General features: G+C 43.6%; 3 protein-coding genes across 4 annotated transcripts; all 3 read left to right on the top strand.

The window, feature by feature from the left end:
- Positions 1-8,192: 8,192 nt before the first annotated feature.
- LOC134193796 (collagen alpha-1(IV) chain-like) lies at positions 8,193-9,618 on the top strand. The gene has a single exon (XM_062662631.1). The coding sequence runs from the start codon at positions 8,241-8,243 to the stop codon at positions 9,429-9,431; it is 1,191 nt and encodes a 396-aa protein (XP_062518615.1). The 5' UTR covers positions 8,193-8,240; the 3' UTR covers positions 9,432-9,618.
- A 364-nt stretch (positions 9,619-9,982) lies between these two features.
- On the top strand, positions 9,983-12,932 carry LOC134193798 (Golgi SNAP receptor complex member 2-like). Its single transcript, XM_062662634.1, has 7 exons — positions 9,983-10,093; positions 10,162-10,326; positions 11,082-11,160; positions 11,228-11,281; positions 12,421-12,561; positions 12,633-12,719; positions 12,788-12,932. The coding sequence occupies exons 1-7, from the start codon at positions 10,065-10,067 to the stop codon at positions 12,860-12,862; spliced, it is 630 nt and encodes a 209-aa protein (XP_062518618.1). The 5' UTR covers positions 9,983-10,064; the 3' UTR covers positions 12,863-12,932.
- Positions 12,933-13,306: 374 nt separating this feature from the next.
- On the top strand, positions 13,307-15,257 carry LOC134193797 (protein Wnt-5b-like). 2 transcript variants are annotated; one of them, XM_062662633.1, is made up of 4 exons: positions 13,310-13,620; positions 13,684-13,916; positions 14,257-14,537; positions 14,605-15,257. In XM_062662633.1, the coding sequence occupies exons 1-4, from the start codon at positions 13,487-13,489 to the stop codon at positions 15,079-15,081; spliced, it is 1,125 nt and encodes a 374-aa protein (XP_062518617.1). In that variant the 5' UTR covers positions 13,310-13,486; the 3' UTR covers positions 15,082-15,257. The 2 variants fall into 2 exon arrangements, with proteins under 2 accessions (XP_062518616.1, XP_062518617.1); XM_062662632.1 differs by having other exon boundaries at positions 13,307-13,916.
- The last annotated feature ends 224 nt before the right edge of the window (positions 15,258-15,481 follow it).

Genomic DNA, 15,481 nt, shown 5'->3' with positions numbered 1-15,481 from the left:
AGACAGAAGGTTTATTGGATATATATCATGTAAAGTGACATTGTCAAGTGTAGAATGCAAACCTTGCTTTAAAAATAGCTATGAGCCAGTTCTTAGAAGACTAAAGCCCTGGCAACTGGATCGTGATAAATCCACTTCACATCAACAGGTGGTTTCGATCGCGATTAGTTGAATCAAATTAGAAATAGTGGGCGTTACCTCCACATGCACTACACGTGTAGTTGTAACATCTAACCCTCCTCACTCGTCTCTGGTCTTGCTCACGTTACGTTGCTGTATCAACGCTTTCCACAAGCAAAAAACCAACATGTACACATCGGTCATCAGTCACGTGATACTGAAAATGAGGTGGAGGTAGCGTTTTCAAAGTGATCAGCAGGATTGCGATTCGATCGCAATCTGTTCTTGTCTAGTGTGGACAGGGTTTTAGAGTCATAACAAGATTGGACATACACAGACAGACAGACAGATGCATGAAGCATATCATCATGCATATGTACAGACAGACTGACAAACAAGCTTACAGACTAATAATATGTAATATGTTTGTATACCATGTATGTATACTTTGTCTAAAATATTTAAATGGGTTGCACAATTTGGTTGATTATTTGTGGTTAAATGAATTTGTTTGTTGTACAGACGAGTTGAACAATTGTCATATGATTGTCAGCATCTACATAGTACTCTTAGGACGTTCCAACAGAAACAGCGGCTCAAGGTATGGAGATGTACACAATAAGGAGTAATTGAAATGTCATGTTGGATGCAGCGTGATGTTGTGATAGGAAAAGGAAGAGCACGATAGGAATGAGTTGTTGTCAAAGAGATTTACAGCAAATGTATGGATGTACACACACACACACATGCACGCACACACCACACACACACACACACACACACACACACACACACACACACACACACACACACACACACACACACATGCACACGCACATGCACACACACACGTGCGCATGCACACACACACACACACACACACACACACACACACACACACACACACACACACACACACACACACACTTGACTTGACTACAGCTGCCAGTGTCTGGCCACGCTGCCCCATATATGGGGAGAGCTGAAAGACGAGGTAGTTACTGTCTGCACTTATGTGTCTGTATGTCTTTGAACCACCGGAGACGTCTTCCACATGCGCAAGACAGGGGAAGTTGACTGCTGTCTTTTACTGAATAGCGTTTGCCACCATGACAGTTATGCCGTTGGAATCCTGGCTTGGATTTGAAGCACCGTCCACATTGACTACAATGGCAGCAACAGCATGTCCTATCAGGCTCCGGTATCCGACTTGAGGTACAATCAGTGGAGGCAAGTGATGATGACCGGATCGATAATAGAGTCAGTGATGATGACATAGTCAAAGAAGAAGAAGACACATTTAAACATTTATGTATTGCCAGTCCACCCCTACTTCTCAGCCACCGATGACACTTGGCACATTGCACTGCACCTGGTTGTTCACACAGAGGCAGTTGGCGTTCCACAATCCACTTGTGCCGTTTCATACCTGAATGACTGCAAAAGGAGCGGCAACACACAGCACATGAAAATGATCGTTCAGTAGAGGTACGTGCAACTTCATCCTGACATGGAGCTCGTCATTCTGGACGTTGCTGTGCCAGTTGATACCAATTCTCTAGTTTTAACAACTTCAAGTCAGCCTGGATCCTGTCTTTCCATGTGAGGCGGGGCCCCTGAGCTGGTCTAGAATGTGACAGCCACCCAAATAATAGTTTCTTTGGTAATCTGATTGCAGGTATTTGAGCAACATGTCCTAACCACTGAAGGCGGTGGTGACGAAGGACATCAGACATCAGACTTACATCGGCCCATCTTTGTCGAAGATCAGTATTGGTAGTATGTTGAAGCTCCCGGTCCCATCGAGTCTAAAAAATCCTAAATGTCAGGAGCTGTCTCTCAGAGGTCACTCTCTCTAGCTGTTAAGCTGGGCCCTGTGCGCTACTCAGGGAAGTCAGGGCCTGCGCTAGCAAACTCCTGGAGCCAGGCCAAGCACTCACAGGAGCATCGACTTGTGAAGCCAACTGTAGTGTGAGCACCCGAAGTCTCACCAGGACCCCAGTGGCTGATGTCACAGTCACAGCAGATGGCCGCTTAGGACCCCAGTCAATGACCAGGTACTCATTTATACTCCTGAGTCAAGAGAAGCAAATGTGTGTTAGTTTCCTGCTTTAGGAAATTATACGAGTCACACACACACACACACACACACACACACACACACACACACACACACACACACACACACACACACACACACACACACACACACACAAACAAACAAACAAATGGACAAATGCTAATTAAGCCCTCCACATCTTTCGACGTCGACCTTGAGGTCAGTTGCAGAGATAGCTCCCCCTGCCTTCAGAGACAGGGCCTCCATGCGCTACGTGGAATCTTGGGGCTAGCGCTACAATCCACCTGGAGCTTGGCCAGAGTCATCCAGGGGCACTGATAATGGCACAGCTCTGGGACTGGACACCAAGGCCCACACGTACCCGTCTGCTGCATGATGTTGCTGTCAAGCCAGTGGTCATGTCCACCCCAGTCAATGACCAGGTACTCATTTATACTCCTGAGTCGAGAGAAGCAAGTGTGTGTGAGTTTCTTGCTCAAGGAAACTGCGACAACGGAGCCTCCACCAGGATCAAACCTTCAACCCTTATCACGGAATACAAGATCCCGGATGTCATCACCAACGCTCTACCATCTGCTCCACCGCCCCCCCCCCCACACACCCACACCCACACACACACACACACTTGATTTGTATGGTTTTCTTGTGACTTTTGGATCTGTGAGATTTGATTTCTTGCCAGTCACATCATATGTGGATTAGATGCCAATGAAATCTTATCGTGCAGGAGACACCAATAGCTAAGTCTGACTCTCGATCATGTGTGACAGACAGCTGTGGGAATGTTAATTCTTAGTGCGTTGGGCTGATTTTTAAAGCAGCTGTATTGACAGACAGACAGACAAACAGACAGACAACAGATAGACATACAGATAGACAGACAGACAGATAACATCCTTAATCAACAAGACAGGCTGCACGTGTCAGGTCTCTGCTAGGTGGAGGGGCAGGAGCATGGCTTAATATCATTCCAATCTCATCAAAGTTTGCGCTTAAATCTAGCGACTTTTGTCTAGCAACAAGATTGCAGGTGGGGTGTGATATACTTGCTTCTGTTGTTGAGAAATATGATTATGGAAGAAATATTGACAGGGAAGGGTTTCACCTATTGACAAGTAAGTCTGGTAGAGGGCCCATTTGGTCCCACAACTCCATTGTTAGTGTCTGGTGTGATTATCTGCAAGAGATGAATACAACTTATCAAGAGAGCGTAGAGATCTGTATGACGGCACAAATTCATGTCCTGACATCATAGCATTTGATTCTAAAAAACGGCAGAGATCTTGAATTAGATATATCTGTTGCTCATCCGTGGAATGTTGACATACTACTTAGAGCAGCTGAAGAAGACGGAGAAGCAGCACGAATGAGAGAAATGGTAAAATTGCAGAAATATGGAAAGGAAGTAGATATATTTGGAAGTGGCTCAAACTGGGACACTCTAGTGTTTGAGCATTATGGGAGATGGGTGAGCACGCCATCAAGTTTCTTTGTCACCTGTCTGAACTGTCTGTGGATGAATACGGCAGCAAGAACAGCACGGAATTCAAGTCTCTCTGGCGTGAAGCTTTTTCTGTAGTTCTACAGCGATGTAATGCCCTGGGTGCTGTCAAGAAAACTGTAGACTTGCTAGAACTAGTAAATCAGATTTAGACTCTTATTACAAGCAATTGGTACAGTAGTTCATTAATTGCTTTGCTGTCGCTGGACAACATTTAGCCTGTACTAGCAGTTGCAATATGCAAATATATGTAATGATAGACAGACAGACAGACAGAGAGCGGGCACAAGTTTGTCAAGAGATCAACTACAGAACGCCATCGAGCAGTTGTTGTGATTGTGGCAAGAAACTGGACATCCAAGGATACCATCTAATCACTTGTAAGACTGGCGGTGGTCCAGTGCACATTCACAACTCAATTGTGTCAGCATGGTCTAACTGCCTTTCTCAACTCAACTTGCCGCACAAACTAGAGCCACAATACCGGTATGTCAACAGTGACAAGAGGTCGGACATCCTCGTTTATAACCCAGATTCAGGTGCAGACATTGAATTAGATGTGTTGTTGGCTCATCCATGGTGTTTGGACTCAGTGAAGGCAGCCTCCAGAGAAGAAGGAGTAGCAGCAATGAAACGGGAGGAGAAGAAAGAGGCAAAGTATAATTCTGAGCTGCTCCCAGAAGGGTCCTGCCCATTGGTCATTCCTCTTGTTTTCCAACATTTTGGCCGTTGGGGTGAACAAGCTTGCAAAGAGTGCAAGAGATGATGATGAAGGAAAACGAAATGAGACCGACTTCAAGAACAAGTGGTGATCAATCATTTCAGTGACTCTGCAACGTTGCAATGCAAAAGTTGTCTTGGACAAACTCATTAGCATAGCTATATTAGAACGTCGAAATGTATTGTGCTCAGTGTAGTTTGTATGCTTCAGGACAGTAATGGTCTTGTTGTGTTAGTGTTAGGTTGCTCATGATGTAAACGTTTGATTTAAATGGAAAATATATGTATGGAGACAGAAAGATGGACATACATATATACAGACAGACAGACGGACATACATACATGATCATGATGATGGTTGTCCACTGATTTCAGTGATGACAACCGGTCAATGAGAGTGATATAAGATAGGGAGATAATGAGTAAAGTACAAGGAGAGATGGACAAAGCAGAACCTGCGCATAGAATGGTTTATAGTGAGTAAGACTTGCACAATATCAGACCCACTCTCTCGTCCTACATTACCAAGTACATACTGGGGCAGGAGCTGCAACAAGCATGCAAGCAACTAGGATGCAGTGGTTGGCCAGAGAATGAATGATGGGCCTTCATTCCTGCCATAAAGTACACCACAATACTATACTGCTGTAACCCCACGACTAAAAAACATGATAAAAAGCCTGTTGTCTTTGTCATCGCGTCACAACAGAGCATAATCCAAGACCATAGATCGTGATACATGGATCAGCACCGAGGCGTATGACCTCAAGTTAGCGCAGGCTTATTTGATGGCGGCCTGTACTCGCCATGTCACAGTACAGTCAACGCGCTTTGTGGGTTTTCTTTGGGAACAGTAGCGCCACCTACTGTCCCGCCACACGCTGGTGGTACTGCAGCTGCAGGTCCGTGACTGCTTATGCGTCAGAAAAATTCATTCATTACAATGGTTTTCTGCTTATACTGTATCACAGCTGGCCTTCATATCTGAGGGTTGTTGCACTATCCACCACCTGTGGACACGCACAGTATCATGCAGCTTTGCCCTGAGACATACAGATACATAGATATACATACATACATACGGACAGACAGACAGATGGTTTATGTTCATGTATCATGTAAAGTGACATCATCAAGTGTAAAAAGCAAAGCTTGCTTTAAAATAGCTATTAGCCAGTTCTAAGAAGACCAAGAGTTGGAACAAGATTGGACATACACAGACAGACAAACAGACAGACAAACGGACATACATATTTACAGACAGACAGATGGATGGATAAACAGACAAGCTGTTTTATATTTTCCAATCTGCAAGAACAAGAGTATGGTGCAAACCTACTGCAACCACCAGACACTAATTATAAAAAATTAAAAATATTTATAGATGGTATATAAGTGCACAACTAACAGTGTGTACACAAAAGACAGAAAGAAAGAAAAAAAAGGAAGTCATCGTTACAGTTAGTAAACTTGACTCAAACAGTGGAATGTTTGTTGCACCAGATTGCGAAAAACATATGAGAGATTGTCTTGCAGATCTAATGTAAGAGGATCTTAACTTGGATACAATTTTTCTATACAGTCCAAACTAAGGCTGTTTAACAGACCACAAAAGCCAATCTATATTGTATAGAGTCTAGAGATGTTTGTCCACCATCCATGTAGTGATCATCAGGCATATGTTCAGATAGACGGACAAACAAACTTACAGACAGATAAACGAGCTCGACAGCCGGAGCAATCGCCAGCCGTTTCAATGCCGATCCGCTCACAAAATCCACTTGCGTTCTCTTGGCCTTCTCTTTCTCTTTCTTGTTGTACTGCTCCTTCTGCAAGCGTCCTAGAGCATCAAAATAACAGTCCCAACTCCAATTTGTCTCGTCAAACGTGTGATTCTCAAAATTCAAGCCTAACTCGTCGAGTCCAAGGAAAGCGACGAGTTTTCATAAAAACTTGGATTGCGGAAGTCTTTCCGTTTCTGTACGCTCTTGTTCAGTTGTATGTTTCTCTGTCTTTGCTTTTCAATAAATTAGTTATCTTGGATTGTAACTCGGGTTTGCATTGTCTGGAAGGAGCCGGTGGTAGGTTGACGCGAGGTGGACGGTGGGATTTTGTCAGGTTGTTGGTGGTTGGTGCCCCTGGGGGAGGGGAGAGTCGCTACTGAATGGGGATGTACCTTTGATGTCCTCTTGAAGTGGATAGAGAATGTGACTTGTGGGATGGTCGTTGAACTACAGAAAAACATGTTGGTGTTACACAATGTGAAATGCAGAGTTTGAGAAGGTTTGACTTGTATGTCTCGTTGTCTGTCTGTGGCATTGATTTGTCAGTTTCCTGTCTGTCTGTCTGTCCTGCCGATCATTTGTAGTGTTCAAGTGTATTATCTAGTCTGGCTATCTCAAACTAAATTAATATAAAAATTAGCAACTAGACTAACAACTAAGTTAATTGCCGAACATAGGGAGGCTTCTAATCCGGGTCGCACAACGAAATGGAGCGTGGTCCTATATGGGTCTCCATCGAGCTTTTGGTGTGTGTGTGTGTGTGTGTGTGTGTGTGTGTGTGTGTGTGTGTGTGTGTACACAAATCTCAAATTTCTCCTCCCACAACCACGTTTCATATCGTTTCCGTGTCTGACTACAGATGAGTTTAAGAACGGTTCGTGCAAGTGACCAAATGGCAAAGAAAATGCTTCCTGAACTTCCGTCGCCCCTTTTGTATTGTAGCTAGGGATTGTGTGTACTTGACAACCAAGAAACACCTTCAGGAGTTGAATGCCACCTACAGTCAACTATTCACACGTCAGTATGAGCAATCCTTTACTACACTGTGCTGCATCTGTTGATAGTCAATGTTTGTTGATATCAATTTCTATGTCAGTAAATACCATACCACTGTCATTACAACGGAACTGAGTGCATACCTAGACTGTACATTTCAATTGTCTTGATCACGATTGCAAAATGACGAATACCTATACCAGGCCTAGATACATAAACTAGACTACTAGGAAGTTTGCATGTTTACTTCCATGACAGCTAGGGTTTCAACAAATGAAAACTCCCTTGGACGTGTTACTCACGAACGCGAGGCGCCTACAGATACCTTACAACTAGTTTTATTAATAATATTGTAATTAAATATTTAATTAAATTTGCATATTTATTTTAAAATCAACTCACCACTTTTCCCGCCATTTCATCTTCACTCTCACTGTCTCAGTCATCGCCCTCCCGCGAGTAAGAGACCAATGACAACCGGAGCCGCCTGTATCCGGGTCCTTTAGAGCACATTCCTCAGCAATGACGTTGAAGCGCTCGAACTGCGTTGGAACTGCACCAGACCTCCGGACGAGAGAATCGGACTCACGCTAGCCTTCGGAATTGTCCGGTTCGCTGTCGTCACTGATTTTTGCATTCGAGTTCGCGTCCTCCTCGTCTGAGTCGCCATGATAGGTCACAAGCTGTTTGGACATCTGACTGTAACTCATGCTACCCGACATAGGGACAAGAACACAGATCAGAACAGAAAACGCTCGCACAATCTCACATACGGGACATGTGACAAATTGTATCCCGGATATCATGTACATAATGTGTTCTACACGTTAGCGTGAACTTCTACAATAGCAAGCTACTAATTAATTTTTATCCGTAGTAAAATGTTTGCCTGACCCTTAATTAATATTAATTGAAGGGGCGTCACGGTCGGACATGCGCACTGCATCGCTTGAAAAAAGGTGCACTTGATAACGTGCGCGCGAAGAGAGGACTGGGTATCTACGAGTCTAGTAAGAGAACGACGACGATAGCGCATGCAATGAGCAGCAGCGAAGTGGACGAGAGTTGTAAAGTTTTGCAACGAAATTGTGGCCCAAGCGGCAGATGGACGATTGCGTTGTTTCTATCGTTAGTTGTGGGCAATTTTGTGTTTAGCGGTTTTCTGTTGTGGAAGCTCAGTGTTCAGGAGAAAAGATTTGAGAAAAGCGTAGAGAAGTTGCAGTTGGACTTGCAGGAACTTCAAGTAGAAAAAGAGGAAATGAAGCAGGTTTATGAGACGTTGTCTGAGTATGGAGGAGAAAGAGGGAAGAGGTCGGAACAATCTCCCAGTCAGTCATCACAAGTTACAATCAACATTGCACACGTATTTGGGTCATTCATCAAACAGATGTGCAAACCACAATCAGCAATTTGTATAGCAGGTCAACCAGGAAGAGACGGATTGCCAGGTTTGCCAGGTAGAGACGGTCGTACAGGATTGCCAGGACCAGCTGGAAGGAACGGCGAAGCGGGAAGGAATGGTGAACCTGGCAGTAAGGGATTATCAGGTAAACAGGGTCCACGTGGAATAGCAGGTAGGAAAGGAGAGATGGGAGTGAGTGGAGAGAAAGGAGAAAGAGGAGAGAGGGGAGTCGGTGGACTACAAGGAATTTTGGGTCCTCGAGGAGAAAAAGGAGAAGAAGGAGACAAAGGTGAACGAGGATATCCTGGTTTTAAAGGAGAGAAGGGTGGAAAGGGGGAGATTGGGTTACAAGGAGGAAAAGGAATGAAAGGAATAAAAGGAAACGAAGGGGATGAGCAGGATTTACATCAATTGTTTGGTCTACCCAGTCAATGTTTACCATGGAAACATCGTGTTTTAAATGAAACTTGGAGACAAACATCTGAGCATTATTCTAAGACAACTCTTCACTGTGATAATACAGGTCATTCATACAATCAACATGGTTTCACACCAGGCTGGCATTCATTCAGTCCTACAATAGGTGGAGCTATGCCAGAGAAGTGCACATCTGGTAAATACTGTGGAACTCATGCATCAGGATGGTTAAAAGGATCTCACCCAAATGTAATTGGTCAAAAAATTTCAAGAACAGTTTGCTTTAGTTGGAGCAGTAATTGTTGTTCTTATCGGACTAGTGTTGAAGTGATCAACTGTGGACAGTATTACATATACGACTTACCTAGCACTCCAGGTTGCGGTCTAGCTTACTGTGCTCGAGGACAGTGAAGAACAAGTTTCCTTTATTAAAACCATCACATGTACTTATCTTTCCATTTTTGTGTGTATCTATGCTTCTCTGACTAGACAAGTGTCTGCTAAGAATGATTGTTGTAACAGCTTCTTGTTGTGTAGGATTGCTGCATACAGTATGATGTGCTGCTAGATGGAAATTTTGTTATAAACATACACAGTTTGTGAGCAGAAATGTGGTTTACTGTCTACAGTTAACAACAATATTTACCGGTGTAGCAATAGATAAATTGTTATATGTTAGATCACGTGTAGTTACATTTAATTAATTTAAGAATTAACTATAGTACATAGTAACCAACAAAATATTTATAATAAAACAAAATTTGATTAATTAATTAATTATATATTTATTGTAATTTAAATAATCAATAATATTAGTTAGTTTTTTAATAATTGTATACTTATCTTTTAGTAGTTTTTGTTTTGTAATTTACACTTAACCTCAAATTTCTATTTAGATGTTCAACAAATAAATAATCATAACAAAAGTTACATGAAATCCGGGAATTGTACTTGTCCGGGTATTCTATTATTTTATAACCCGTACTGCCAACGTGGCTCGTTGATGTTCTAGCCTTTGTGACCGTCTTCCTCTGCCTTTCGTCAATGGAATCATTATATCAAAAAGCGAACAAGTAAACAACAAAACTAAATTCGTATTTCGTTTTCTTCTTGCGACCTCAGATTTTGTTTGTGTTTGCAGATTGTTGATGGAAGTTGAGAGTCACATATCATCTCTAGGGCACTCGTATTCGCCTCAACTTGAGCAGGAAATTGAGGGTAAATTAGAGGAGTTGTTCTCTGATATTCAGAGGTTGGAGCAGATGGTCGCTAAAGAACCACCTTCCAGGAAGCAGAGCGCCAAACTGTGAGATTTGTGGAATGAGAGGAGGGATGATAGATGGGTAGATAGACAGACAGACGGACGGACGACAGACAGACAGACGGATAGATAAACAGATGGACATACATACAGACAGACAGACATACAGATGGTTTATTGGATATATATTATGTAAAGTGACATTGTCAATTGTAGAAAGCAAACCTTGCTTTAAATAGCTATTAGCCAGTTCTTAGAAGACTAAAGCCCTGCCCACACTGGCAACTGGATCTCGATAAATCCAATCCACATCAACAGGTGGTTTCGATCGCGATTGGTTGAATCCAATTAGAAATAGTGGGCATTACCTCCACATACACTACGCGTGTAGTCTGAACATCTAACCCTCCTAACTCGTCTCTGGTCTTGCTCACCTTACGTCGCTGTATCAACGCTTTCCACAAGCAAAGAACCCGCATGTACACATTGGTCATCAGTCACGTGATACTGAAAATGAGGCGGAGGTAGTGTTTTCAAAGTGATCAGCAGGATTGCGATTTGATTGTAATCTATTCTTGTCTAGGGTGGACAGGGTTTTATAGTCATAACAAGACAGACGAATGCATGAAGCATATCATCATGCCTGTGCCATATGTACAGACAGACTGACAAACAAGCTTACAGACTAATAATATGTAATATGTTTGTATACCATGTATGAATACTTTGTCTAAAATCTTTAAATGGGTTGCACAATTTGGTTGATTATTTGTGGTTAAATGAATTTGTTTCTTGTACAGACGAGTTGAACAATTGTCATATGATTGTCAGCATCTACATAGTACTCTTAGGACGTTCCAACAGAAACAGCGGCTCAAGGTATGGAGATGTACACAATAAGGAGTAATTGAAATGTCGTGTTGGATGCAGCGTGATGTTGTGATAGGAAAAGGAAGAGCACGATAGGAATGAATTGTTGTCAAGGAGATTTACAGCAAATGTATGGATGTACACACACACACTTGATTTTTATGGTTTTCTTAATTGTGACTTATGGGTCTGTGAGATTTGATTCTTGGCAGTCACATGATATGTGGATTAGATGCCAATGAAATCTCATCTTGCAGGAGACACTGATAGCTAAATCTGACTCTCGATCATGTGTGACAGACAGCTGTTGGAATGTTAATTCTTAGTGCATTGGAATTGAATAGGCCTGATATTTAAAGCAGGTGTATTGACAGACAGATAGACAGACACACAGACTGACAGTCAGACAGACAGACAGACAACAGACAGACAAACCAACAGACAGACAGGAACTCAACTTGCCGCACAAACTAGAGCCACAATAGTGGTATGTCAACAGCGCATCCCTGGAGTAATGAAATAGAAGGTTTATCAGCTACAACTCAGAGAGCAGCGGCAATCAGAAGAGAAAATCTGAAGATCAAGAAGTACGACCAGGAGCTCTTGCCTGGAGGTTTTCGACCAACATTTGTGCCTATAGTCTTCGAACATTTTGGCTGTTGGGGAGAGAAAGCTGAAGACTATTTGAAGAAACTGTCACAGCTATCAAGAGACGAAGACGGAAAGGCAAATGCATCAACCTTCAAGACAAACTGGAGATCTGTGTTTTTTGTGTGTCTACAACGATCAAGTGCTAGAGTGATTGACAGAAAAATACAGAAGATTGTTTCAAGAGACAGCCACATAAACATAAATAGTTGTAGGTAGAACCAAGCCCTATTGGCTTGGGTAGTATCTAGTGCTTAGATGGTGTATAATAATTCAATGTTTGAAAATATATGTATTGACAGACAGACCAACAGGCAGACAGACAGACAGACAGACAGACGACATTAGCCAATAACCCAAACTTGAAGAACAAACAACAAACCAACAACAGGATAAGACACAATGAATAGGAAACCACAGTGACTATCATTCAATGTTACTCAATTGCCACACAGATGGGCTTCTCTACAACTCACTCTACAAGGCTTCCTAACACACTCACCACAAACATTCCCAATCAATCAGACACCTCATCATTCTCCCACTGACCAATAACATTGCATATGATTAATATTAATTATTGAGGATTTGATGACTAATTATTTTGCCTTGACTGTGTAGGATCCAGATACAAGTATTATGATAGATCACGCATTACAACACAACCAGTCGCTTCAGAATGCTAACAGAGGGCTCGACGACATACTCACGAGTGGTCGAAACATAATGGGCAGTTTACGAAACCAAGCAGGCACTCTGAAGGTAAAATCACAAAACTCGATTTCTATTACATAAATTAATTAATTAGTGTTTGTATTGGCGGGATGCATCAGGGGGTTCAACGTCGGATTATTGATATCGGCAATACGTTAGGTCTCTCGAACACAGTGATGCGACTCATTAACAGACGCTCGACTCAAGTGCGATTCATTGCTGTGTACGAGTTGATTAATAATGAATAATTAATTATTTAATGTTTTCATTCCAGGACAAATGGATTGTATTTGGTGGCATGATAGTGACTTGTATTATTATGTATCTTGTGGTCAGGTACTTGACATAGTCACTTTCGGTCTATTCTTCAAAACACGAATAAAATGAACGACACGCCTACACACAGTCAGTCAATGTGATGAAGCTGACTGACATGTCATATTAACCCGGAAGCTCACACGAAATGACGTCATAATGGGTGACATTTTCTCAGAGCTCCAATAGGGTGCACGTTCCGCCTTCTTTTTGCTCCCTTTTGTAGCTGTTTGCTCCCGCAATGAGCTCTCCACTTACTAACACCTCGAGCGGCTCGTTTATCCCTACCGTCTCGGCGCGTTTCTTCTCTCTCCAGACTCTCCACATTGTCCTATCTCTGTTTAGTCCTATCTCTGTTTACTCCTTTGTGAGGCAGACTGCATGCCTGGCGGCTGTCTGTTCGGTACAGGAAGTGATAGCTAAGTGAGGATAAGTAGTCAATCCTATTAGTGACCGATTGCTAATAGTCTGCAAATCATCAACCGACTACGGAAACGGAGTGAGAAGGAAGCGAGTCGGGCTGCTTGTTGCGAGGCCGGATTGAAAGGAGAGACAGCTGTGATTGCTAGCGACTCATCTGTCTTTAAGCTGTCAAAATGGCGTGGTTTCTTGCCTGCTTATAAAGCTCTTGAGTGTCGTTTAGCATTCCAGTGTCCGCATGGTGCCGTCAAATGAAGGCGTTTTTATTACCACGCCGTTTACCACATTAGATCATTTCTCGTCGATTCGGACCAGCGCGATGAGAGTGACTCTTCTCATCCCGCTTCTCCTCTATTTCTCTCCAACCTGTTGGTATGATCCCCTGCACATGCATTTGTATGGATGTATAGTGTACTTGTTGGTGATATGGTGTAGGGTAGTTGAAACGAGCTTGCTCGATCCGGCTGCGATTTGTCCGTCTATTCCTGGTCTGACGAGTAGACAAGTGCGTTATTGTCAGAGTTATCCGTGGATTATGAATAGCATTCAGAGAGCTTTGGAGTCGGCACGAGAGCAGTGCACAAACCAGTTTAGTAGGTACGGAGGGACCCGCTGGAACTGCTCGACGTCCAACTCAGATTCCGTCTTCAAGCCGATCTTGCGTGCTGGTAAGTGGCATGCCCGTGTTGCTATAAGTGCTCGTGTTGTGCCTGCATGCGGTCGGTCGTGGGAGGAGTTGCTCATCTGGAAGGCCTCACTGGCCTTCTCTCTGTGCATGCCTCGTTATTGACTTCGATTGCGATTCTGTAATATGTACGTCCAACCTGAGGTGCTAGCGCACCGGGTGCGATTGCTATTTGTGCAGGTGCTGTGTAACAGTAGACTGTGCTGTGTTCCAGCTGGGGGGTGCCCGATACCTTACCTCGTAGCCTCACCAAGAGAGCTAATCGCTTGTCTGTGGCCAGTGGCTTACCGTTGCGAAGCTGTCATGCTTTGTTTGTTGTTTAGCAACGAAGGAGGCTGCTTTCGCGTGGGCGATCACTGCAGCTGGTGTCGTAGCCGGCGTCGCTAGAGACTGCAAGATGAACTTGCTGAAGGAATGCGGATGCCGTCGGGGGGATAATCCAAAGTCGGTGAAGAAGACAACAGGCGAGCAGGAAGATTGGGAAGGTTGCAGTGATGACGTGATGCTGGGAAATATTCAAGCAAAGAAGTACATCCGAGCATCAATTATACCCAAGGAGAACGTCGATTTTCTAGCCATTCATAATGCAGAAGTGGGGAGAAGGGTAGGGCGCATGCTTGGGTGTATTTTGTGTTCGAAATGGCGGGAATCTGATTGCCATGTGTTTGTAGTTTGTGAGACGGATGGTGTCGAAGGAGTGCAAGTGTCATGGCGTGTCGGGCTCGTGTGCGTTGAGAACGTGTTGGACTGAAGTTCCCGACATGAAGTCCGTCGGCGACGCTCTCCGGACGAAATACGAAAAGGCGGAGAGAGTCAACGTCGTCGACGGTGCCGACCGGAAGCGGAATAAAAAACTCGAATTGACTTCGGAAGGGAACGCGACACCGAAACGGAACGATCTGGTGTATGAAGACACCTCTCCGCCTTACTGTAGTCATAATAGTCTACATTTCTACTTGGGGACGGAGGGACGCTCGTGTAATGTGACGTCTGCGTTGCCCGACGGTTGCCGCCATCTTTGCTGCGGACGGGGATACGACAAAGAGAAGTACAAGGAGGAGTACGCGTGCGAGTGCGAGTTCGAGTGGTGTTGTAGAGTTGTGTGTCAAACGTGCACGCGAGAGATAGTAAAGTATGTTTGTAAGTGATAGAATTCTTACTCATAACGAGCTAAAGTTTAATTAGTTAGGAAGCCCGGATGTAGTTGGGCGGTGTAGTGACTGACACATAAAATGCTACAAAGTAGTTGCTACTCCGTTGAGACATCATACGCAATACAGTAACGACGTAGGGTATTGTTCTATGAATTTATAGATTTAATTGTTTTGAGGCTTTGGCTGTTGCTTGGAGTGCGGTGCATGTCCGTCTAGGACTCAAGGAAATGAGGAGGCGAGATAAGAGATACGCACTACAGCACTTGTTTTCCAGGAAGTCGGTAGATTGTAGTGCTGCCGCTTTATCGCAAACGTCTGGCAACCTGATATACCATGAACAAACGATATTTGCGTTTCTGTGCGCGCCTCTGATAGCTAAGTACATGTGTGTTAT

Source organism: Corticium candelabrum, chromosome 18 (assembly GCF_963422355.1).
Source record: "Corticium candelabrum chromosome 18, ooCorCand1.1, whole genome shotgun sequence".
Classification (NCBI taxonomy): Eukaryota; Metazoa; Porifera; class Homoscleromorpha; order Homosclerophorida; family Plakinidae; genus Corticium; species Corticium candelabrum.
The sequence above is the reverse complement of the archived record's forward strand: the minus strand, read 5'-3'. Positions and strand labels throughout refer to the sequence as shown.

Coding starts and splice junctions, on each gene's coding strand:
- LOC134193798 (XM_062662634.1), top strand. CDS start 10,065: ATGGAATCATTATATCAAAAAGCGAACAA. Junction 11,161..11,227: donor AACAGAAACAGCGGCTCAAG/GTATGGAGATGT, acceptor ATGTTGTGATAG/GAAAAGGAAGAGCACGATAG. Junction 12,720..12,787: donor TTAACAGACGCTCGACTCAA/GTGCGATTCATT, acceptor TTTTCATTCCAG/GACAAATGGATTGTATTTGG.
- LOC134193796 (XM_062662631.1), top strand. CDS start 8,241: ATGAGCAGCAGCGAAGTGGACGAGAGTTGTAAAGTTTTGCAACGAAAT.
- LOC134193797 (XM_062662632.1), top strand. CDS start 13,487: ATGGTGCCGTCAAATGAAGGCGTTTTTATTACCACGCCGTTTACCACA. Junction 13,917..14,256: donor CAAGCCGATCTTGCGTGCTG/GTAAGTGGCATG, acceptor TTTGTTGTTTAG/CAACGAAGGAGGCTGCTTTC. Junction 14,538..14,604: donor ATGCAGAAGTGGGGAGAAGG/GTAGGGCGCATG, acceptor ATGTGTTTGTAG/TTTGTGAGACGGATGGTGTC.